This window comes from Octopus bimaculoides, chromosome 24, assembly GCF_046866305.1.
Source record: "Octopus bimaculoides isolate indiv1 chromosome 24, ASM4686630v1, whole genome shotgun sequence".
NCBI classification, from domain to species: Eukaryota; Metazoa; Mollusca; class Cephalopoda; order Octopoda; family Octopodidae; genus Octopus; species Octopus bimaculoides.
The window spans coordinates 417,281-443,595 of NC_142951.1; the positions used below are offsets into that span (position 1 = coordinate 417,281).

General features: G+C 37.7%; 1 protein-coding gene across 4 annotated transcripts; it reads right to left on the minus strand.

The window, feature by feature from the left end:
- Positions 1 to 383: 383 nt before the first annotated feature.
- Positions 384 to 24,959, minus strand: LOC106869561 (ultra-long-chain fatty acid omega-hydroxylase). 4 transcript variants are annotated; one of them, XM_014915353.3, is made up of 13 exons: positions 24,838 to 24,959; positions 21,076 to 21,174; positions 13,139 to 13,319; positions 11,219 to 11,414; positions 10,450 to 10,577; positions 9,177 to 9,301; positions 8,826 to 8,888; positions 8,037 to 8,160; positions 7,553 to 7,688; positions 6,676 to 6,799; positions 5,566 to 5,761; positions 5,064 to 5,209; positions 384 to 2,664 (listed from the first exon to the last, which is right to left on the minus strand). In XM_014915353.3, the coding sequence occupies exons 3-13, from the start codon at positions 13,298 to 13,300 to the stop codon at positions 2,562 to 2,564; spliced, it is 1,503 nt and encodes a 500-aa protein (XP_014770839.1). In that variant the 5' UTR covers positions 13,301 to 13,319; positions 21,076 to 21,174; positions 24,838 to 24,959; the 3' UTR covers positions 384 to 2,561. The 4 variants fall into 4 exon arrangements, with proteins under 4 accessions (XP_014770839.1, XP_089197269.1, XP_014770840.1 ...); XM_089341143.1 differs by lacking the exon at positions 21,076 to 21,174 and having other exon boundaries at positions 24,838 to 24,947; XM_014915354.3 differs by lacking the exons at positions 21,076 to 21,174; positions 24,838 to 24,959 and adding an exon at positions 13,479 to 15,210.
- Positions 24,960 to 26,315: the final 1,356 nt, after the last annotated feature.

Genomic DNA, 26,315 nt, shown 5'->3' on the forward strand with positions numbered 1-26,315 from the left:
AGAAGGTTGTAAGGAGCATTGGCCGACAAACATGTCAGCAGTTGTCCTTGCATATAATCCACCATCATTTATGCTCCCTCCTCTGGATGTGGGTGTTAGCCTAGCTTTAGTATAAGCAATGTCAGTATAAATACATGTGAGTACATACATTGGCTAACTGGTTACCCGCCAAAATGCCTGTAGCCTCAGTTTCAGTTCACCCCTGAGCTCTAGCATCTTGAATTATCAAAGATATTTGAATAAATTTTAGTATATTAATTGAAAATTATTCGCAAAAATGATTATCTTAATATTTTATAGAAAGTTTTTGTGTGCAATATTAAAACGAAGGTTTTGTGTCCCAAATACAGTACAAGGGAGGTCACTCCTAAAAACAATTCTTGCGGAAATTCTGTTGCTTGAACAGGTTTTCTTTTTTATTTCAGTGAAAAAAGTTCCTTGTTCGACACCCGTTGGAAGTGTCTGAACATAGAGAACAACAATGACGAGGACTACATCGCATAAGCTGTTAGAGTAAACAGAGAAAGCGAGAAGTTTAAGCTGGATGAATTAACGCCAGATATGTTCATGTGCCTGACTTTTTATACAGGGATTTACAATCGAAAAAGAAGTAGAAGTTTGGAACTAGAATTCTTGCAAAGCTGGAAGAAGATGAGGATGTAAGGGCAGAGCAAGAGCGTGGAGAATGTGAAAGGATTGTGAGATTGAGACAGGACAGAGAGGAAATTGAATGTAAAGATTGTTTGCAAGTAAAGCAAAATGATGAGGAAATTTGTGAAGGTAGAAATCAGAAATACAAAAACGAAACGAGACACAGGAAGTGATATCACCATTATAAACGAAAACAAAAACTCAGAAATATGTCAGTAAGCTGAAAATAATTCCAAAAAGTAGTACATGGTGTTATGGAGAAAACATTTTTACAGTGAATTCATATGTAACATTTTGAGGTCAAATGAAAAAAAGGCAAAGATACATAGATTAAAAAGGATTCACTTAATCTGACACAGAATGGATGGGACTCTTCAAAGTATGGAATAAGTGTTTTGTGTGGAAATATAGTTGATTGAGTCGAAGGTTCGAAGGCAGCTGAGGAACCAAAACAAAAAATTGCAGTAAAACAAAAGTGGAAGACCTGTCTGAAAGCCATAATGAAATAATTGCCCACGATAAAAAGTAAACATTGTTCAAAAGTAGATGTGTTCCATGGTCGAGACTAAACATCAATTTCGCTGGTCCTTTAAATGGTTTCTTACTATTTAGTGGTAGTTGATAAGTTTTTTGAAATGGCCTGAAATTCACAAGTGTAAAAAAACTAACCTCCTCAACTGTGATAAATTGTTTACACAAAATGTTTGCAAGATTTGACATCCCAGACAAGATAAAGACTGACAATGTAACGCAGTTCGTGTCTAGCAAATTTTTAAAATTTTTGTGAAACATTCATGATAGAATATATAACTATGGTGCCATACCAACCCCAGACCTAATGGACAGGCAGAACGCTTTGTCGATACCTTCAAGAGATCCCTCAGAAAATCGTTTTTCTTAGAAGTTGTAGGGAATTGTAATGATACACCCCTCCCCCGTGACAAATGGAATAACCTAGTCACTGTAAGTGAAGAGAAGTATGTGAAGTACTGGAGTACGTAGTAGGGGGTGAGGAGCAGTCGTGTCTTTACTGGTTTTAATAAGTAAATTGTATACGAAAGTGGACGTTATAACAATCCAACATTTTAAAGATTAAGCAAACAGCAAATGGTTTGAAGTGTTGTTGGTGGTTACGAGAAAGCAGCTGAAGCATGCCCATAGCTTTTTAGACATTTGGATGATGCAATAAGATATAAATGAACTCAGTTGATACAATATTTAGTTTGAATTTCAATGGTCAGTGGTCAGAGAGAAAAGAAGAGAAATAATGCTCCTCCTCCTCGTCATCATTTCACGTCCACTTTTCCATGCTTGCATGGGTCAGATGGATGTAGTAGATTTTCTATAGCTGGATATTCTTCGTGTCACCAACTTTTTTAACTGTCTTCAAAGAAGGTAAATATTTCCCCTGGCCAGAGATGCTTTCCACGGAAGACTGGAAACAAACAACATTACTCGTACGACAGTCTTGGTTGTTTATGACTCATATGATATGTAGACAAGATGTATGAACATACAGACACACACACACACACACATGACGAGCTTCTTTTAGTTTCTATTTATCAAATCCACTCGAAAGATTTTGATCAGCTTGGGGGCCATTGCAAAAGACATTTGCTGAAGGTGTCAGACAACCACAGTGGTATAAAGGAGACATTATTATAATGATTATTATTAATATTATCTGTAAGTTCAAAGGAACCAAATATATTTCGGTTCAGAGAAACCAGGATTCCTGAAAGACCAAAGCAGTTATCTTGGTTTCTGCAATGACCCAGAGAGTATTGTTGTGTTTTATCATCTCAGATGTTTGATGAGTTATCAGACTTTTGCATTCAGTCATTACTCTTTAGTCAATGCAAATAAAAATACTTAGTAGAATCCAAAAAATTGTCTTGGAATTTCTTCTACACCCTTGGTTTTAGAATCACTTTGATGCCAGTGTTGGACTTGAGCACGACTTCCGGAGAGGGCTCAGCTTTGAAATTTGGTACACGGGAGATTTCAAAACTGCAAAAATGAACAAGGGAAAACAGTAAGTAATATTAGTAACAATAACAGCAACAACAACAACAATAATGATTACAAATTTTGGCACAAGGCCAACAATTTCAGGTAAAGGTATCAATTACATCAACCCCAGTGTGGAACTGGTACTTATTTTATCAATCCAGAAATGATAAAAGCAAAGTTGAACTCAGAACATAAAAGAAAGATTGCAAAGACCCATCAAGTGAAGAGAAATTGTATTTATGGCCAGTGCCAATGTCACATGTAACTGGGTGAAAAGCACTCGTTTACATTCTTGGAGTGGTTGGTGTTGTTAGGAAGGGCGTAGAAAACAAATCAGATTAGAACCTCCAGTCTGACCAGTTTCGGTCAAACCCCAAAAAAACGTACATCCCTTCTACGGACAATTTTATCAGATTTTTTGTTTTTTTTTTGTTTTGACACTTTAGAGACAACATATCAGGTTGTTCCCGTCAAAGCTTAAGCACAAGATTCGATGTCTTTAAAGTGGCAATCGTGTGCGTGTGTGTATGTGGTACAAATCTATGGATACACAAAAGGGGAAAAAAATGAAATAAATATGGACGACTTGGACAATTTTATCAATGTTTTTGACACTTTATTTTATTTAGCAACAACCACTGCCGTTCTCACACAAGATTTGATGTTTCTAAAGAGGGGAATCATGTAGCTAATTACATACAGGTATGTGTGTGCGTGCACGCTTGTATGTAGTATAGAACTGGTCAGTACTGATAGCAATGCCATCTTAAGTCCCTGTGGCGAAGAAATCAACTGGAGACAGACTGATTTGTGTCTGAGAATATTTTCCGAAAGTTTATAACAGAAATCTTTTAAGCATAAAACAGATTTCTGCCCCACCCATCGACTTTGGATGATCATAACTTTCAGAAAAATGGATCTATTTAATGAAATTGTCTACGAATATGTGTTTTATATCATATAGATTCCGAATATGCAAAACTTGTGGCGGGGGAGTGTTTTAGGAGGGGTTGAGGCGAGGAATTTCGGAAAATTCACCGGGGTCCACTTCGTCTTCTACAAATATACCGAGGACACAGGAATTTTGGTGGGTAAACAATTGGGGGCTATTTTTCTCCGTTTCTACTGAAGCAACAAACAGGCAAATGAAGCCCTCGCCAGAAAACTCGTTATACTAAAAATAACAGCTAAACGTAGGTCTGGTACACAGAAATGTGTTATTAAAACGGCTTAACTGTTGCATACGATTTTTTAAACTTTAAGTAAATTCCCAGGTAAACATTTCTAATTGAAAGATAGAAGACAATCTGTACGTTAAACTGAATAGATCCCATAATCTCTATCATAAACATGCTACTGAATGGAATAATTCCTTGTTTGAAATTTTTTAATTACATATATATATATATATATGTGCGTGTGTGGTAGAAATCTATGGATGCACAAAACGGAGAAAATGAAACAAATATGGACAACTTGTTCAGAAACACTCGCCAGTGGGGAACGGTCCTCAAAAGTAACCCCCAATTGTTTTCCCCAAAAAAATTCCTATGTCCTCGGAATCTACATAGTCCTCGGTATATTTGTAGAGAATTTCATTAAAAAATATCCATTTTCTTGAAAGTTAAGATGAATTGAAGTGGACTCGGTGAAATTTCCGAAATTCCCCTCCTAAAACACTTTCCTCCACCAAAATTTTGTATATTTGAAATTGACATGGTGTAACACATATTCGTAGACAATTTCATAAAAAAATATCCATTTTACTGAAAGTTATGATCATCCAAAGTCGGGGTGGGCGCAGAAATCTAGTTATCTCGATTCAAAAATACGTAAAATAATGTAAGTAAAAAAAAGTTTGTCAAAATTCAGAGAAATATTTAAAATTTGGATTTACATCCGCTTTCCACGATAAACTGTCACCAAGTTGTGAGGGGAAAACTAGGATCTTGTGAATTTTCCGAAGTCCTCCCCACCCCGTTGATTTCTGCGTCTTTTTTTTTTTTCATATTCGTTTCCTACACATTTTTTTAACGTCCGTTGCACTATTTTTTTTTATTCTGTTTCCAGGTAATATTGTAAACATTAACCAAATTTTGAATAATAAAAATTAAATATCACAAGGGGACATCAGAATTTTAGAAATAATTCAGTGGGGCATGGCCAAAAGTCGGCTAGGAACCACTGATCTAACCCATGCCAGCATGGAAAGCAGACGCTAAATGATGATGATGATGATAATTCTGCCAGCTCGCTGCATTAATAACAATAATCGTTACTGCCAAAGGCAGAAGGCTTGAAATTTGTGATGATGATGTTGATATTGATGAAGCTACTGTTTCATCAACTCCATCAAGAAAATTTTCATTTGTAGCAGAGAAAAATAGCAAACTTACTTTCTGATGATTTTGGCTAGAATTACTTTCATTTCCAGCATTGCAAAATTCTGTCCAATACAGTTGCGTGGTCCAGCCGAGAAAGGTATGTAATTGAACGAAGTCTGGGGTGAAGGACTGTCCAGGAATCGTTCAGGTAAAAACTCCTACAAAACAAAACAATAAATAAAATTTAAAACATGAATCTGATTATAAAACAACCAAAATGGAGCCAATCAATCCATCAGTTCCTGGCTTTAAGGGTATTGTGAAAGGGCTTGGTTGGAAGCCCTCCGAGAGGGGGGAATATGTTGAACAAAATCATAATTAATTGATCCTCCTGTATTTTCTTTTACCCAAAGCCAGGAACTTTTCAACCACCCCTCATAGTAGCCCAAGGTGCCATGTCGTGGGATTGAACCTGAGATCATGTGCCAGCCAAGTGAGCTTCTTAACCCCACAGCCATAGATGCTGTTGTACACCCTCACCATTCTTCTGTGATTAATTTTCAAACCAACTCACATAGGGATCCTTCCAAACATCAGGATTATGATGGATTGCATAGATGTTTACGGTCACCGAGGATCCCACTGGAAGCATGTGGCCATCAATCTCCATTGGCTTTGTAAGTACACGAGTTATAATGGGTACCGTAGAGAAGAGACGGATGGATTCTTTGAGACAGGCCGTGAGGTAACGGAACTGGGGGATGTCGTCCCTGCAACAGAATGAGAAGAGGGAAAAAGACTTCTAAGAAACAGCAGAAGGAGGAGGAGGAGCAGCAGTAGTTGTGTGTAAACCTAAGTTAGCTCTGGTCCACCAGACTTATGACCCAAAGAAAGTTGGTAGGGTGGAAATTGGGGAAACTTGGCTGCTATTTCTAACAGGTGGGATTGACCATGAAGAGGTCTGGTACTTCTATCAGTCTCTTTTGTAATTTGAAGTGGTTTTTAGAGTCATTTGACTGCTATTTCTAGCGTGTAGGTGCTGTTCCTCAGTTCCCTTATTTATAATTAAATATTTCTATTAATGTTTACTTGTACGGCTTTTATTACATGTTGGCCACTGATAAGATCATTAGTTGATTCTATCCTTAATCATGTGTGTATATATATATATTTACATTACACACACACACACACACACACACACACACACACACACATATCTGCTTCTGATATAGGGAGAATATCAAATCCCATTTGATTTTACAAGTAACATCTCCAGTTCTGATGAATTTCAATGTTAAAGGTTGAATTTTATGAATTTCCAGAAACTGGACCTGTTTGTTTTGTTCAGGAGTTTTAACTTCCAACAGGGAGTCTCTGTGTTTTCACCTGATCTGATCTGCGCAAAAGAACAGCCAAATCTCTCTTAAATCCCACTCCACATTATCATGAAGGAAGGAAAACCCAGACACTTTGTGTGTTGTAGTTGTTAACATCCAAAAATAGACAAGAAGGTCATGTCTGGAATTCTTTTGATCATAAGTCTGTTTGAACAGAGCTCACCTAGGGCTAAACAACAATCTTAACATTAAATATGAGCAAAAGATGAAATGTCTTTTATTTTGTTATTTACTTTGAATAAAGAATAAAAGAATAAAGAATGTATTTTGCATTGAGAACTTACCAAGTGACATCTTGTCGATCTTGCATCACCTGTGAGATTTCTTCATAAACCTTCTGTTGATGATCTGGATAACAGCCTAACGAGTATACCATCCAGCTGAGGCTGCAAGCTGTGGTGTCGTGGCCTGCAGCAGAATGGTTGCACAACAGTTAAGAGTTACAATATAAGAGGAAGCATTAAGTTGAGGATACTAAACCAAAACATTATCTTTATCATCATTTTAATGTCCATTTTTCTGTGTTTGCATGGCTCAACCCGTTGGTTTCTGGTTCAGTCCTACTGTGTGATACTTTGGGGCATGTCTTCTATTATGTCTTCTTCAAGTCCTCCTTTCATCCTTTCAGGATCGATAAGTTAAGTACCAGCGAAATACTGGGGTCGATGTAATCGACTAGTCCTCTCCACCCCTCCAAATTTCAGGCCTTGTGCCTTAAGTAGAAAGGATTATGTGGACCCTAAACACAGAAACAATTCCTATCAGAGTAGAGGCATTAGGTATGATAAAAAAAAAACATTCAGACAAATACATAACAAAAACACCAGGACTAACAAATATATATAACATACAGAGAATAGCACCACTAGGCACCGCACACATCCTCCATAAAACACTTTCAATACCGTAAAAATTAGAGCATCACAACAAACCACAGCTCATTCCGAAGGCACACAGAGCTGCACTCAGTAATGCAGTGAAAGCATGGGATAAAAAAAAGACTATTGAATAATGATGATGATGACGATGGTATATGGCAATGGTAAGATATTTTCTCTGGCATAAGTGAAGTCAATTGAAGAGAAATCTGCTTCAAGATAGAATGTGAAAACATGTAAGTCTTTGGCATTTCTCAAAGATTGATTAACTGGAATTCTTTACCTGCAAACATGAATGTATCAACTTCATTTCTGATGTCAATATCGGATAAACCAACTCCACTGGAATCTCTTGCTAGAAGCATGATGTCCAAGAAGTCGACTTTACGTTTATTTCGGATTGCGTCAGGGTTCTCCTCCTAATGGGAAACATATGTACATATGTGAGTGTGAGTCTGTGTGTGTGTGTGTGTAATTCTTTGTATACTGGTGTAAGATGTCCCATTATGTGAAAAAGTTAATTAACATCTCAACTAATTAAAACTGATAAAACAAAGTACTGGAGTAAAGGACTGATGAAAATCATTAAAAGTGGTGCCCCAGCATGGCCACAAGTCATTGATTGTAACTCCACGAAAGAATCAATTAGTTTGGTTGTTCAATAGTTTAGCTCTTCAATCATTTAGTTTCTTCTGTAACAATGTAGACTACAACAACACAAACAAACAAACAACACTACATAAACTGTAAAAGCTGTGAAGTCGTACCAATGTTTTCCTGCGAGCTTTAATGATGTTCTCTGAGAATTTATGAACTTGGTCGCAGAGTTTAAAGAATTTTTTGCCGTCAGCTGACCATTTGTAAATCCAGGTAATAAAATGGAGAACGTTACTGAGAACAGAACAAGAGAAATGAATCAAGATTAATGAATGATGTTGATTAATGTAGAAAAAGACAAAACAAGCACAAAAAAATAATAAAGGGCAGTTCCACTTAAAAAGCACCCAAATACACTCTGTGGAATGGTCAGTGTTGGAAAGGGCATCGAGCCATAGAAATCATGCCAAAACAGACAATGGAACCTGGTGTGGTCGGTGGCCTTAGCAGTTCCAGTCAAGCCATCCAACCCATTCCAGCATAGGAAATGGACAGTAAATGATGAAGAAGAAGAAGAAATCAATGGAACAGCCTGCTTGTGAAATGAATGTGCAAGTGGCTGAGTACTCCACTGACACACATATCCTTAATGTAGTTCTCAGGGAGATTGAGCAAGACACAAAATGGGACAAGGTTGGCCCTTCTAGATTAAATTCATTTTTGCCAGCTGGGTGGACTGGAGCAACACGAAATAAAACGTCTTGCCCAAGGACACAACACGTTGCCAGGAATTGAACTCACGATTGTGAGCTGCACATCCTCACCACTAAGTCACATGCCTTTGCAGTCACTTATATGCATCAGAGAACATAACATAAGCGACCACATCAGTGCTAGGGTTTCAGAAAAAAATAGAACAAAAAAGAAAAAAAAGAAAAAAAGAAAGCATGTCAACTTACAAAGCTCTTTTGCCCAGGAGGTAGCAAAGTTCATTCACAGCATCAATGTAGGAAGCATGTGCCCTGCATTGAATGTAGAGAAACTTGAGAACACAATAGATGCTTAGGCATATATGCATGACAGCCACATAGTCACATGAGCAGAGATATACATCCTTTTTCTCATTCTCTCATGGGTTAGATGAGTTGTGTGTGATGGGTCTTTGTGCACTGTGGAAAATATGTGTGTGTGTGCGCGTGTTAGCACTGTGGTGGGTTTTGTGTGCTTTGGCATGCATGTGCGTATGTGTATGTACGTGTGTGTGTGTGTGTGTTACATACATGCTTAGAAGTCCAGAGTGCACAACTCACTTTGATCCCGCTTCTTCCTCTGAATAGGAGAGGGCAGAACGTAACAAGATGTCCAGGGCTGTGTTGGACATATATTTGAAAAGGTTGACAACATCACCAGATACGGCCAGAACCTCCAGTTGTTTCTGAAATAAAGAGAAAAACGACAAAAAGAAGATATACCAACGTTGCCGTTGTTGTTTAATACATGAACAACAAGTAACAGGCTATACTGCAAAATCTGTCCCACAACTTTGCTGTGTCACCTCTCTCTGAATTGTATCAGGCTGCCAGAAGGGGAGCTAGGAGACAGGTTTATTTAGCCAGAGGGGGAACAGATAAGAAAAAATTTGCCATGTTTTGTGCCGTGAGGACCAAAAACTTGAGGTATTTCGTGTTGCCAACCACTCGGAGTGGTTGGCATTAGGAAGGGCATCCAGCTGTAGAAACTCTGCCAGATCAGATTGGAGCCTGGTGCAGTCATCTGGTTTGCCAGTCCTCAGTCAAATCTTCCAACACATGCCAGCATGGAAAGCAGACGTTAAACAATGATGATGATATATATACATATATATATATATATATATATATATATATATATACATATATATCATCATCATTGTTTAACGTCTGCTTTCCATGCTGGCATGTGTTGGAAGATTTATATATATATAAAAAACAAAAAAACAAAACAATGTTCTGTTATAAACAAAACCCCCAAAAACACCTGTTTTTTATATAAATAAGCAAGATCTCTGTATTTTCACAGAATTATATTTGACAAGCTCGAAAGACGAACGAAAGCGCTAATATATGTGTGAAATAAATGAAAGAAGCTATTCCAAAATTCTGACGACTTTTCTTTTCAATATTTTCTTCTGTACATCACACCTAACACTCTACACACACACACACACACACACACACACACACACACACACACACACACACATATATATATATATATATATATATATACACATACATCCATATATATATACATACATACATATATATATACATACATACATATATATATACGTACATATATATATATATATATAGATATATATATATATATATATACGTACATATATATATATATACACATATATATATATACATATATATATATATATACATATATATATATATATACATACACATATATATACATACATATATATATATATATGTATATATATATATATATACATACTCTTTAGGGTGTGTGATCCCTACCCTGCCATCTGTCTCTCATTCCTTGATTTATTTACATAAAACATCAACTTACAATCAGTTTATCTGAAGCCAAATTAAAGACACTAATGTTGGACTTGAGAATATCAAAATGAAAAGCAGGCGTCAGCAGTTTGCGATTACGTTCCCATTTCTTGCCGCTACTAAGGAGCAAACCATCTCCTGAAATGAAATGGGGAAAATAAATAAAAAAAGACGGTCTTATTTATCTGTTGAACGGCTGTGTGTGCGTGTATGTGTGTGTATCTGTCTTCATGTGTGCATGTGTGTGTGTATGCAAGTTTGTGTAAATATGTACAATCAGAACACAGCAGAGCACAAATATTTGTGCATTTCTATGCAGGTGTGAATGTGTTCACATGTTTGCTTGTGTCTGTGCATATGTGTGTGTAGGAATCTGTTGTACAATAAACCATACGTTGTTTGAAACAATGTATTTATCTATCTATCTATCTATATATATATATATATATATATATATATATATATATATATATATAAAGATATATATACGAGTGTGTGTGTGTGCATCACCACTTAGCATCCAGTGCTGGTTTGTTTACATTCCCATAACTTAATGGTTCATCGGAATGACTTTATCGAACAAGAACCGGATTTAACAAGTATACATCCTGGGGTTAAAGAGTTCATCCAAACCCTTCAAAGGTGGTACTTTTGTGAGTTTTACTTGTTTCAAAGGACTGAAACGAATAACAGAATAAAGGAATGCATGAACTTTAATCCTGTTCAGTTTAATGATGGAAATTTGAAAACAGCGTAAAAAGATTTCCACTGAGACTTACCCAACCATGGCAGGACAAAGTTGTAGCCGACTATTTTCATTGGTTTTGGTTCTGCTGAACAAATGATTGGTTTGAGAGCGTCTGGGTGGACGATGGTGATGTCAGGAAAGAACGATGTGATCCAGAGGCTGTAGGAATGGTGCTTGGCAGCCACCATCTTCATTGGGATGTTGATTAGATCAACGGGACTTTTAATCTGTCAAGCGAGAGAAAAAAAGATTGGTAGAGAACTACTACTACTACTACCACGACTACTACCAACAACAACAACAACAAAGGCATGAGCAGAACTTGTGAGTGATTTGAAGGGTTCTGTATCCCAGTGTTTTCCAACCAGGCTTTTTTTTTACCCTAGGGACCCATAAGGACTCATTAGAGGTCCCATGAGAAGGAGGGATAAATACACTAATTATATGCAAATATATTACAAGAGCAGGAGTAACCCTGAGTCTCGATAAGGGTGGTTCTGTACCCTAGCGTTGCCCAACAGGGTCTCCCTCTATCCTGTGGTATTTACAAGTTGAGAGGAAAAAGACGTTGGAATTTTAGTGTTAAAGCAATGCAAGGGAGATAAATGAGTTTGAGATATTGAAGTAGAGGAGAATGAAGTTCGGGGTGTCTCTGGTGAAAGGTGCACGAAAGCAGCCAGTGGTGGTGATGATGATGATGAGGAGGAGGAGGAGGAGGAGGAGGAGGAGGTAGTGGGGGCGGGGGTGTAATCACAAGAGAAATACCAGAGAAAAGAAAGTATGTTTGTAAGAAAGAGGTTGGAGTGTGTTTGAGAGTGGTTCAATGCTAATTTGTGAATTGGCCTTCATTTGGATGAGATTGAGAAACGATGCCTGCAAGTGCCACAGAAGTACCAATCCAAATATGGAAATAGCATTCCATTGTGTGCCTCCCTTAAGTTTTTTTTAGAAGGTTAGCAGTTGTTGGTGAGGGAAATATTTGCTGGCTCTGAAGAGAAAGATCAATCTTTAAGATGCAGCCATTGTTATGTTCAGGATGTGTTTTTCACCAGAAAGGATCCTTCTATGTAAGTGTGGCCTCCCTCGTAATTGTATCAACCTCAAGAGTTTCTGGTTGTGTTGTGGGCTGTTTATATTTAGAGATAGAGTTATGATAAGGTTTTCTTGTTAGGCAAAGTGTGTCGGAGCACAACATGTTTGGAGGTTGTTCTTGAGGTTTCTCTTCAAGATGGAGTTGGCATAGGTTTTGCCTAAGACGTTTAGGTTGCAAATGGTTGGTGAATGGTTGTGGAATGAAGAATGGCATCATCTGTGTAGAAGCAGGAGCTGTTGAAGGTGAGAGTATGAAGGTCATTAATATATAAAAGGGAGAGCATGAGGGACAAAGCTGAACCTAGGGGTACATTAGAATTGATATAGTATGGATCAGAGAAAGGTCCTTTAGTGTGAGATGAGAGACAGAGCCTGTTGATGGGCAGTTTTGACCAAAGAGTTTTGTGTGCCGGGGATGGGAGAGAGAGCCTTGCGAATGCTTGGAACAATGAAACTATTTTAACTGAACTTACTGGTGAGCACCAGAGAAGTAAGGCTCCAGGAGATCTGACTTTATTAGGGGTCATTATGGAAGTTTAAGAGGGTTTTGCTCTTTTTGGGAATGGGACACACTCTAACAAGTTTCTATAAATCATGAGACAGCATAAAACAGGAATGTGTGCCCTAAAAGAGACAAACAAGCAAATCAAGAGTAGTGTTGAATTTCAGGAGACATGGAATTTTCGAAGAATATGGTTTCCTGACAACTGATAAGCATTGTTCATTCCATGCTTTGACAATTCTGAAAATACAAAAATGTTTCTGAAAGTCACGGTGCTGCAGTTATTTTATTTCAAAAGCATTCCCGCAAGTTGTAGAAATATGTGCGATATAAAATAAATCAATAAAGAACGCTTACTTGCTTCAGATTGCCCCACAACCAATGTCTTGGCAAACAATGGAACTTGGAAGCAGCTATTTGTCGGGCCCGCAAAGTCTTAAATTCTTTCCACACAACAGAAAAGATATAGAGAATAGATGACACCAAAAATGTTACGAGAAACACAACAGCAATAGCCATAGTTCAGTTCTTGGTCAATCTGATAAGTAATAATAAAAAGAAAAAAAAATAGATATAAATAAATAATACACAAAAAAGAACAACAGATAAAACAAACAACAACAACAACACCCACATCAGTAAACAGGGAGTTGGTTAATGAATGACATTGTATTATGTCCTTAGGCAAGATACTTACCTTACAGTATTTGCATCCAGTGAATTTCCAATACACCAGTGCCTTATAAATCCACCAGTGTGACATTGGTGGTGAATTGTGGCACTAAGTTTTTGGAAAAAAATTTTTTCGGATTTCCACGTTTCGGAAATTACGAATATGCAAAAAAAAAAAAATTAAATCCCCCCCCCACACACAATTTAAAATTCTGATTTTGTTTACTTTCAAGAGATCGTAGCGAATTGAGGAAAATATGCAAACAAATTAAATATAAACAAAAACATTAAAGTGAAAAGAATCTGGCTTTTACTTGTTTGCCTTAAATAATCGTAAACAATAATTTAATGTAAATTAAATAAACACCATTTTATAAGAAACAAACATTAATGTTTAATAATTAATGTTATAAAGTTTAATAAGGGGCTCAAATTCCCCCCCTCCCCCAATTTTAAATTTTGAACTTTTCCATCTATTTATTTATTTATCTGTCTGTTTATCCTCCCTATCTGTTTATTCATAAAATATATTTGCCATATATAAATGTGGCGGTCCTCTAGAGGACGGTGATACTGTTGTTTTTAGCCCCAGGAAGACCCTCATGTCTATTTATCTCTTTATACACATATCTATATGCTTATTGAATTTAGAATTTTGAAAACGTGGTTTCTTGCATATTCGGAATCTCCGTCATAGGAAACGTTTCCGGGTAATATTGTAAATATTAACCAAAAGAAATATTAAAGATACTTTTTCAAAGACTGTCTCTCCTCTCATCGAGCCCTTAGAACGGTAGCCACACGTACATCTTTTTTTTTTTTTTTTCCACCACTTTATTGCGTTCCCCCATTTGAGAACCGAAAAAGAAAGAAAGCAAAATGAAAAGAGAAAGACTTGTGACTGCAGCGGCCGAGGTACTTGAAACAGGCAGGCATCCCCACCAGAATCGCTTTTTGATATTTGAGTGGCATATTAACGATGGCAACGGATTTCGTTCCCTCGTCTAAAGTCTCAAAATGTCACCAGTTGCAAATTAAAATGGAATTCACCGACAAGTTTGGCCTTTACAGATTTACGAACTTCAATTCTATTTAGTCTTTGGTCTTTGTTCTTTTCCTCAACATTTTCTTTAAAATATCAGGAAATACAATTTGTATGTGTGTGTCTGTTCTTTTTTTTTTTTTTTTTTTTTTCAGAAAGCGTTGAGCATAATTGGCTAATTAATTACCATGCTTAGTTTGCATGGTTGAAAACACCCACCACCAGTTTGAAACTTATTTTTCATAGAAGGCGGCGAGGCTAGCAGAACCGTTAGCACGCCGGGTGAAATGCTTAACGGCACTTCGTCTGTCTTTACGTTCTGAGTTCAAATTCCGCCGAGATCGACTTTGCCTTTCATTCTCCCCACCAAAATTTCGAGCCTTGTGCCAAGAATAGAAAAGAATCGTTGGTTCGCAGGACAAAACGTTCAACGGTATTTCTTCCGTCTCTCTATGTTCTAAGTTCAGATTCTATTGCGTTGAACCCTGCCTTTCGTCCTTCTGAAGTTCTTGAAATCAAGTACAAGTCAAGTATTAAAGTCAATGTTATCAACTAACCCCGCTACTACCCTAAAAAGAGTGGACTCGACGCGCGCACCCGCACTAGTCAGTGGCATCCGCGATAAAAAAAAAAACCTTTCACATGTATAAATATGAGTAAACTTTAAATGATGACTTTTGTGTACTGCCATCATAGTCTTGAATCTGCGTTTTGCATTTTTCCAGTAACATTCAACTGAGTTTCTTTGGAGGGAAAAATATGAGAAAACTGGGGATGAATGTTTTCAGAACATAGCTTTCAGATTGGGTAGTGACCAGCTAATTCCTGCACAGCTAGAACAGTTCTCTCCTGCTGACGTTGGTACCCAACTCTGGGATCTCATTCCAGCCTCCTCTGACTCTTTGAAACTTAAGTCCCTGTGCAGCTTCTCCAGCAATTGGCTCCGGTGGCTTCGCAATCAGCCCAAATTCCTTCAGATGAGCGCAGTTGTGAGCATCATGGACAAAATTAGCAGATGGGGGGGGGGAGTCTCAACTTGCATCACCAACATGGTTTTGGTTCTCAGACATCCCCAAGATAAGTGCAGAGAGCAAAACAAAGGACTTCACATAACCTTTGTCGACCAAAGCATTCGACACTGTAAGCAGAAAAGGTCAATGGTAAATCCTAGAAAGTCGTGGAGCCACCCCGCTCCCCAATTCTTCAGCGTGAGCATCCGAATACATGGAAACCTGCAGGACCAGGTCAGGTACAGCAACGATCTTTCTGAGTCCTTCCCTATTAGCAACAGTGGGGGGGGGGGGCTGTGTCCTAGCGCCGACTCTTTTCATCTTCAGTGTGATGCTCTAACAAGCAACCGAAGACCACGACGATGAAGATGGCATCTTCATGCCGTACTCATGGCAACCTCTTCAACCTGAGGCAAACACACCAAAACACTGGAACAACCCATCCTTGAGTTACTTTTTGCAGACGGTGCTGCCCTTGTTACCCAAACAGAGACAGCCCTGAAACGCATCACCTCTTGCTTTGAAGACGCTACTTGGTACTGTCACCCAGATATCAGTTTAAAGACAAGAAGTTCTCCATCAATCCACACCACTGCAGGAACCCCCCCCCCTCACACCACCATCGGGGAGACTGAACTAAAGAGAATCAACCAGTGCATCTACCTTGAGTGAGCCATCTTGTCAAATGCCAAAATTAACAAGGAAGTTGACAACAAACTGGCCAAGGTGAACAGTGCATTCGGAAGACTGTACTAAAGAGCCCGGAAAAATAACCATCAAAAGAAAGGGACCCAAATCAGTGAGTCAAAAGCCATCGTTCTAATCACCTTCTAATCTATGGTTCAGAGTCGTGGGTCGTCTATTGGCATCACCTGTAACTCCTTCAGCGATTCCATCAGGAATAGTAGGAATAGTGGAACGGATTGTTATTATTATTATTTTGAAGGCGGCGAGGCTGGCAGAATCGTTAGCATGCCGGGCGAAATGCTTAGCGGTATTTCGTTTGTCGCTACGTTCTGAGTTCAAATTCCGCCGAGGTCGACTTTGCCTTTCATCCTTTCGGGTTCCAAGAAAAAAATTACCAGTCGAGTACTGGAGTCGATATAATCAACTATCCCCTAGGCCCAATTTCAAGTCTTGTGACTATAACAGAAAGGATTAAACTAAAGTGTTTGACCCCAGCCAAAAAAAAGGGAGAAATAGATGTACAACAACATGTAGAAAACGAATATAAAAACAAAAAAAAAATGCACGCTGGCGAACGGGGAGGAGAGGACTGGGAAAATTCACATCAGGAATGTTCCGAGTCCTCTCATCACTTCCCTATCCGTCGGTGAATTTTTTCTTCTTCATATTCGTTTACTACACATTATTTTACACTTAGTACGCCATTTTCCTCCCTTTTTGTAATGGCGAACGGGGGAGAGGACTCGGAACATTCCTGATGTGAATTTTCCGAGTCCTCTCCCCCCGTTCGTCAGCGTGCATTTTGCTTTTTTCATATTCGTTTACTACATGTTGTTGTACATCTATTGCCCCCTTTTTGTTTGGCTGGGGTCAAGCACTTTAGTTTAACCGTCATTATTTACTGGCTTTGTTTTCAGCTTCATGCCCCACAACATCTTGTGTACTTCAATTTCGAGGTATTTGTACCTAAACAGTGAATAAGTTTACTTTAAAGTTTACTTTTAAAGTGGTTCTCAATGGATTATGTGCGTGATGGGGGGGGGGATAACAGTAAACAAAAAGTTTGATGCTCCCTGGTTTACAAACACACACACACACAGAGCAGTAATTGAAATGATGTGGGACTGTAGGGAAGAGGTTAGGATGTTCCTCTGCGAAAGGGTAGCTTATGTTTTGTCTCAACTTCCCATCATTAGCTTCTCCGAACTTCACACATAACAATTTGCGAATAAATTTTAGGAACGACAACGAGAGAGAGAGAGAGAGAGTCTTTAACTTTTAAGGAATAAAGTTACCATAACAACAACAATAAAAGGACCAAGATACATATGTGTCTCTCATCCTTCTGATTTTGTTTTCTCATAAATTTATGAAAAATGGCTTCTTTTTTCAATAGAATTTTCAACAAATACATTTAGGATGGAATAGATTACGAAAAATATTGGAATCTGATGTGGAAAAAAATTGTCGTCGGTGAGGTGGTGGATAATTTCCATACAGACTCAAAACTTCAGAGGAAACAAAGTCGAGAATTTATGAAATATGTGACCCAGAGTTTTTCATATCAAATTCCAACATCTGAAGCGGGTTTGTTGAAAATTTCATTAAAAAATATCCATTTTTCAGAAAGTTGAAAAGACAACAAAGTTGAGATGCGTGAATTATTGAAACTCGTCTCTCCTCAATCTTTCTAAAAAGGTTTTACAACAAAATTTCGACATCACTTTAATCTTCTTTCTGTGGGAAACTTTCAGAAAATTATAAAGAAATAAAATCGTTGGGATGAGGGAGGATAAAAATAATCCGTTAATTTGCAAAGAAAGAAAAAGACAGGAATTTGAAGAAAGAAAACAATGTATGAAAATACCTTCTATGTCATGAAATATTCCAAAGTTCTATTGTGAAGATAAGTTTGTTCTGTGCAAATCATTCATTGTCTAAGTGTACTTGACACAAAAGGCAAAATACTGTGAGTGAGAGCGTGAGTGAATGAGTGAGTGAGTGAATATCCGAGTGAGTGAACACACACACACACACACACACACACATACATATAAAGAAGGATGAAAGAATGCAGTCGACAATCGTCGTTGGTATCCAGGGGTTTCGAAACTGGATTAAAACACTTTTTATTTAGCACTTTCGTCTTCATCAATGATTTCTTCAAGCTGGCATAAATGTTAGCACGCCGCCGGACGAAATGCTGAGCGATATTTCGTCTGTCATTACGTTCTGAGTTCAAATTCCGCCGAGGTCGACATTGCCTTTCGGGGTCGATAAATTAAGTACCACTTGGGTCGATCTAATCGACTGCCCGCCCCCCCCCCCTCCCTCCCCAAAAATTTCGGGCCTCGTGCCTAGAGTAGAAAAGAATAATGAGAATCTTATAAATGACAATATCCAGAGACAATTTTCGTTTGGTTTCGTCCGGGAAATTTTTTTTTAGTGAGAATTTCTTATGCTGTTTATGAATATACTTGTTAGGCGTTTAGTTTTGGAATAAATAAATTTTATGAAATGTAGTTCCATTGCCTTTCGGTGCATATACATATACAAACATACATACATACATACATACATCAATAGTTATTTATGTATACACTAGCGTTGCTAGAGTGTGTGTCGCCCGCGACAGCCCTTCCGTTTGCCGTCCCCTGATCCCACAAAAAACACATTGCCTACAGCAAACTCAAAAGTGCTGTCTCATTAAAAGAATATCATGCAATTATTTGGGCAAAGTTTCTTCTTTCACCCACAAACCAGCAAAGAGTTTGACTTGTGATAACAGTGAGGGCAGGTAAACTGAAAATGGCAGGTATGCATTTGCAAGCTCAAACGTCCCACAGCTGACTGACGATAAATGCAAATACTCCCGCTCAGAGCACATTCCCTCTTGCTGAAATTAATTTTTGACAACATCAATGATGCTGAAAAATTGCTGATGCCAGTCATCGATGACAGAGAGATCACCTTCTTCAGTAGTTGCTGTATGTCTGAAGCGCAGCATTTTGCCATCATCTCTCTCTCTCTCTCTCTCTCTCCTGCTCTCTCTTGCACTCTTGCTGTCTCCTACTCTCTCTCTCTCTCTCTCTCTCTCTCTCTCTCTCTCTCTTTCCCTCTCTCTCTATCTCTCTCTCTCTCTCTCTTTCCCTCTCTCTCTCTCTCTCTCTCTCTCTCTCTCTCTCAGGCTGGGTAACCAAGTATCTCCTTTACAACAGCACACCTATTTCAGTCCTCATTCTCTCACTCTCTCTCCAGTCAGGTAACCTTGTACCTCCTCTACAGCAAGAAAACCTGTTTCTGTCTCTCTGCCACACTCTAATCTTTCATCGTCTGACACAAGACCACCTCTTCCAATGCCCCCTCCCCTTTCCCAAAGGATCCTTGTCTTGCAAGTTACTTGGTGACCCTGCCAGTGCTGGTGCCATGTAAAAAGCACTCCTTCCACTCTGCTGGGTGTTAGAAGGGCATCCAGCCATAAAAAACCCTGCAAAAACAGATACAGAAGTCTGGCGCAGGCTCCCACCTGGCCAGTTCCTGTCAAACCATCCAACCCATGCCAGCATGGAAGACAGACGTTAAACGATGATGAGGATGATGATGATACATATACATATACATCCCCACATACACCCACCCATAGAGTCCTTGTCAACTGTAGACCAGTGCTTCTCAAACTATCTCATGTGGTTTACCAGCAGTTTTTGTTTCCCCCCCCCCCCAATGTGCCAGGGACAGGTAATATTTCTTAGTAATATCAATTTATACAGGAAACAAATAATACAATATTACATTTTATGAGCATTTTATGTTTCTTTCTTTTCTGGAAGCTCGCAGACCAGCACTTTGAGTAGCAGTATTGTAGACAACAATAACCACTTGGCAGACAAACCCCATAACCTAAATTGTCTTCAGTTTTCTTTCAGATATACATTACATCCAAAATGTGTTACATAAGTCTGTTATACACCCACATCTATAACACGTTATATAACATAACATTCCATACAGTTTAATTCCTTGCATAGAAATCTCTTGAACTTTTTAAACTTCAGACATAAACTGTGATTTTAAATGTCTTTGGTGGCAGGAGGAGGCAGTTGTTTGACACTTGAAATATTTAATTGCTTAGTGTTACAATAAGTAAATAAAGTTAAGGGTTATTATATATTAAATACAATTAAACCTTGGGAGAAGCTGGTAATAAACACACACACTGGTTCAGTCCTTTATTAATTTATATAGTTTTTTGTTAAATTATTTCATTGCACTGAACCAAGGTTTAATTGTATTTCTTTCAACACACGTATCCACATCAAGAATCTTGCACACGAAATACACATATGAAATATACTAAATAGTTTGACAGAAAAATATCTCCATTTTTGTTTTCAAAACAAAAGAATCACTTTTCAACTTGAAACGGTCTCATTTTCAAAGCAATGTTAACAATAAATATTTGGGCAGTTTTGAAAATTGTCCACTTGAACAAAAAAGAAAATGGCTAAAGTGTGTGTTTTAAAAAATAAAATATTTCACAGTCCATTTTTGGAACAGTGAATCTCAAAGTATTTATACATAAGGCTATAAGTAATTGGATGTAAATATGGGGTTGAAAATCCCTTTTGGATAGAAAAAGTTGCAGCCTGCTTCTGAATATTTCTATCCAAAAGGGATTTTCAGTCCAATATTTGCATGCAGTTGTTTACAGCCTTATGTGCTTCAAGATTCACAGTTCCAAAAAAGAATCATTTCACATTCTCTCAAAAGTTTCTCAATTCTTTTTAAATCAACACAGTACGCTTCCATAAATAATTTGCTCTTTTGAAACTATAACAGTTGTTGGGTTGGGAAAATAAATTGATAGAAAAATATCAACAAACTTGTCTTTAATGCAAGGCTTCAGCACAGTTGCAAAACTGAAAGTATTCACATCCAAGATTTCTCTTCTCTTTTCTTTTCTGACTTCTTCTGAACAATGACTACAATAAATATTCAGACAATTTAACAACTCCTATTGTAAACAAAAGAAAAAAAAACCCAACTAAAATGTGTGACCCAAAATAAAGTATGACTGTGTAAGCATTGGTCCTTTTGAGGTCGTACAGATTGAGTTACAAGAGAGACACCTCCTCAACAGAATTCAAACTCTAACAGATGTTATTGTTTAGTTTTATCTCAGATAAAATTAGCTGAAGTCACTGACTGTGGTCTTATCAAGGAAGCACCAGGGAAATAGCAGCATAATTGCCCTCAAATCACAGTCCACCGTTTTAAATACATACACACACACATATGCACATGCAACAATAAAATCTAGATAAGCAGATGGCTTTGACTGAACAATTCCCATGTCTACATATCAGAAGATCATCATCATCATCATCACCTTCATTTAACTTCTGTTTTCCAGGCTGGCATGGGTTGGACAGTTTGACTGGAACTGGTAAGCTGGAGAGCTGCATCAGGTTCCAATCTGATTTGGCAGGGTTTCAATGGCTGGATGCCCTTCTTAATGCCAACCACTCCAAGAGTGTAATGGGTACTTTTTACATGCCACCAGTACACTGGTATCGGCCACAACTACACTTTCACGTGGCTTGATGAGTCTTCTCAAGAATGGCATATCGTTAAAGGTCTCAGTCACTTATCATTGCCTCCATGTGGGCCCACATGTGAATGGTGCTTTTTAAATGCCACTGGCATGGGTGCCTCTTACATGACACCAGCATTGCCTATGACAACATCTGCTTGACCACCTCATCCCATTTCTTCCAGGGTTTACCTCTACCACAGGCTCCCTCCACAGTTAGGGATCAGCACTTCTTTACACAGCTGTCCTCATCCATATACATCATATGACCATACCAGTGCAGTCATCTCTCTTGCATACATTTGATGCCTCTTATACCTAACTTTTCTCTCAAGATGCTTACACTCTGTTGAAGATGCACACTGACATTGCACATCCATCAGAGCATACTAGCTTCATTTCTTTCAAGCCTACACAGGTCCTCAGCAGTCACAGCCCATGTTTCAATGATGTGTAGCATGACTATTCACACACAGGCATTTCTTATTCTAGCAGCTACACTCTCAGAGCATCCACCCCCACTACTGACTTGGTCACCTAGGTAATGGAAGCTGTTAACTTCTACCTTTCCCCCTTGGCATTTGATGGAGTCTATTTTTCTGTACATTTCTAGTGTTTATTGTACTTGTGCACCTTCCACACACAAGAACTATTTTCCCTGTTAACCTTCCCCTGATATTGGTACACCTCTTACATGTTCATTGCTTACATCAGGTCCAGGTACATCTTATGGATTTTCTATCTATGCCTTTTCTACAGATCAAGCAGGGCCATCTACCTGAAGGCATTTGTGATTTGTCTGCTTACCTTCTTACTAAGACTTTGGTTTTTGCTAGGTTAACTCTAAGGCCTTTTGATATAGATACCAGTAAATACATATATAGCTAATTAGTCAATTGATTATTATTCTCATCACCGGTGACAATGATAAAAGTACATTTGCACCTAAAGATAATGAACATCTCTCTGATAACAATATTTCCAACAAAACGTAATCATGCTCTGCTGAGCAATATCTTCAGGACCCAATCCTAGAGATATCATCATCTATGTCATTCTACAAACAAGCAATCACATCATCAAAATCTCAAAGCTACAAGATAATACAGGATTAACTTAAAACCATGTGAATAAATAAGCATTTGATAGAATGATCTGAATGCTAAAGAGTTAATCTTATAATCTTAAATACAAAGCGGATGACATCCAAAGAAATTATCTGAACATAACTCCAAGCATTGATTAAATCATATAAACTGTAGTAGTAGTAGTAGTAGTAGTAGTAGTAGCAGTGGTTTGTACTTTACAAGTTTTCTAGTTGCAGTAGAGATGGATATGTAATGCTGTCAGTTATTGACTGATCTTCTCACGATTGTTGTTGGCTATTCAACACATTTTACTACAGGGACAAACAACAGCAAACACTCCTAGTTGAAGAACCAAGTGAAGTATTTTGTCACTAAGCTCAAGCATTCATTTACACAGAATCAACAACGAGAAGTAGAAAAGGAAAGAAGTCCTCGAAACATTTTTACTGAATGGTCAACGGACATTTAATCTGCAAGTCTCCAGATGATGAATTTAAACATTGCATACATTCTTGAATTCAATGCAACAACAAAAATCTAAACAGATGTTTCCCATCCTTAGAGAAAAATATCAGTAACAGACACAGAATGCAGACTAAATATTTCAGAGTGGTTTAACAAATCTATAGCACTTTCCCTTGTAACTTATCTCTACAGATATTCTAAAGAATTTAGAGCCAGCTCTGAAAGTTATGACATTTCGTATATGTGAACATTTATATGGACGTATTCATATTTGAAACATTCTGTCTTCGCTCTAAATTCTATAGAATATCTTAAAAGTAACTGAATAGCATTGCTGACACAGAAAGGTAGGACACAGTGTTGCCTTATGTGTGTTTATATGTATCTGTCTCCTGGTTTTGACAACATGTGATGGTTGTAAAGGAACATCACTGTCATACAAGCAGTGTCATTTATTCCCAATCTTTCATAACATGTCCAGTCATTTAGGAAAATTACCTTGGTTGGGAACAAGTGAGGGTTGGTGACTGGAAAGGCATCTGGTCAAAGAAAATCTTCCTTGATGTATTGCATCTGACTCATTTAAGGATAGAAAAGTTAACATTGAAATGATGACGATGATGATAATTTCTTACAAAAGTCTGCCAGTTTATTAAAGTAAGAATATGACGGTACTAATATCATTCTCAGACAGTTTTGTACACTTGTTGTATTACTCCAAGCTGGGTCTGATCACGTTGACCTATGTTCTGATCAAACTATCACCATCCTGTCTTTTTTTTTTAAACATTGTACACCCAAGCTATATTACCGAATGTGTCTTTATAAGATGGCAGGATGAGATATGAGGCTGATTTAGCTGCTATGTTTCATTGAACAATTTGATCAACAGCAGAACCTCTTCAAGTGTTGTTGTTTTGTTGGCCAACATTTCTCTGTAAAGTCTTAATTTAAATTTCTTTTTCAATCTTCTTAATCCTGGTTTTAAAAAAAAACAGCCATTGTTATGTTAGATCCTGGTTAACAATGACTTAGAACAAACTTATGATCTGAGACATTCCATTCATTTCTCTCTTGCATTCAGCGTGCTCAACGTACCTAAAACAGACATTATTATCTGTTGTGTCAAACAAGCAGGTACAAAACGAAGGTAGTCGGCTGCTGTCTCCTACCAAATGCTGTGAACAATCAGATTTCAAAGTTTACCTGTAATTAATTATAATTGTCATTTATAAAGCTTTTATTGGCCCGTTGTACTTATTGCTCATTGTTGACAGTATTTCAACGTGAGCTACTCATAGTTGCCTGCCAAGGAAACACAAGAATCAGGCAGATGTATGTATAACATGCCTACAACTATTAAAAACTCTTATTTAAATATTGTGTATATTAAATGATATGTATGTATTTACGCATGCATGTATGTATATACACATGTATGTATGTATGTATGCATGCATCTATGTACTGGAGAGTTGTAAGAGCATTGAACAAAATACCTTTCCCAAAATTTTCTGTGACTCTTTATGTTTTGAATTCCAATTTTGTTGAGGTCATCTCTGTCGTTCACCTCTGTTGCGGGGTGATGAAATAATGACCCATTCCCTTCCTGCAACAATTACACACAAACAGTGAAAGGAGACAAAACAAAGACTGCAATGCAATTTTTCTCAGGTTCTCATCAAACTCTGCCAGCTTTTGCACCCTTATTATTATTATTATTATTATTATTATTATTGATATTATTATCATTACTAATAATAATGACTTCCAATTTTGGCACAAGGTCACCAAGCTTCAAGGCGTTTGACTACATTAACCCCCAATGCTCAACTGGTACTTATTTTATTGGCCCTGAAAGGACAAAAGGCAAAGTCCAACTTTGGGGTATTTGAACTCAGAACATAGACAGACAAAATGCCTCTAAGCATTTTACCAGGTCTGCTGACAATTCTGCCAGCTCACCGGGTAAAATAGTAATGATAATAATAATAATACTTTCTAATTTTGACACAAGGCCAGCAGTTTTGAGGGAAGGAGAAAACAAATTATATCAACTGCAGAGTTTATCTGGTACTTATTTTATTGTCCCAAAAGGATGAATGGCAAAGTCAACCTTGGCAGTTTCTTAAATTATATTGAACTAATTTCTTAAATAATATTGCACTTTCCTTCTCTGAAATGTATATTTTATAAAAATTAAAAAAAAAAAGAAATAACAAAAAAGAAAAGAAATAAAAAGTACCTTTCTTATGTCTTTACCCCTGCCCCTCCAAACAAGCTGAAAATTTTGCTGTGAAACCATTATTGCTTCCTGTCTTGTAATTTATTCGCCTGATTAAGTTAATTCTTGCACAAATACTAACAGTTATTTGGGTTGTACATTCCACATCATGTCCCAGATTTGGCACATCTCAATTCCATTTCAGACAAATAAGTGCTTTCCAAGAACACAACTACCATCATCAATTCAGGATCAAAGACACCAGTTCCAGGCCTGCCCCCCTCCCTCTTTTCCCCCATTTTGCCATTCCAGTAAGTTACCAACAACTGCCAATTAAAGCTACCACCATTACTATCACTTGGTGTAACTAATGGTTGTCTTAATTGAATAATTACACACTCCTGAATAATTCTGTAAATATATTTTGCCCTAATTCACTTTCACCAAGCATTAAAAGTCCTGCATAAACAGGGTAAAGTATTAACACAATGTGTGTGTGTGTGTGTCTGTGTGTGTGTGTGTGTGTGTGTGTGAACCACTCCGAGAGTGTAATGGGTACATTAACGTGCCACTGGCACAGGTGCCATTTGCATGTCTTTGATTCTTCCTTTTATTCTTCTTTCCTAGCTTCCATTTAAGAGTTCTTCCGACAGTATGTCTATTCTGTTTCCATTTCTATTTTTGTCTTTAGACCTGCTGCCTAGAACCACAAGTGTCCCTGGCTGTTCCCAGAGTCTCCAAGACTTGTAGGGA

What these genes read in the sequence shown, in the direction of transcription:
- LOC106869561 (XM_014915353.3), bottom strand. Translation starts at nt 13,300, where the DNA reads ATGGCTATTGCTGTTGTGTTTCTCGTAACATTTTTGGTGTCATCTATT. An exon ending in GAGGAAGAAGCGGGATCAAA is followed by an intron (nt 8,889 to 9,176) that starts GTGAGTTGTGCA and finishes CATTCAATGCAG; the next exon opens with GGCACATGCTTCCTACATTG. An exon ending in ATGTTTGGAAGGATCCCTAT is followed by an intron (nt 5,210 to 5,565) that starts GTGAGTTGGTTT and finishes TTTGTTTTGTAG; the next exon opens with GAGTTTTTACCTGAACGATT.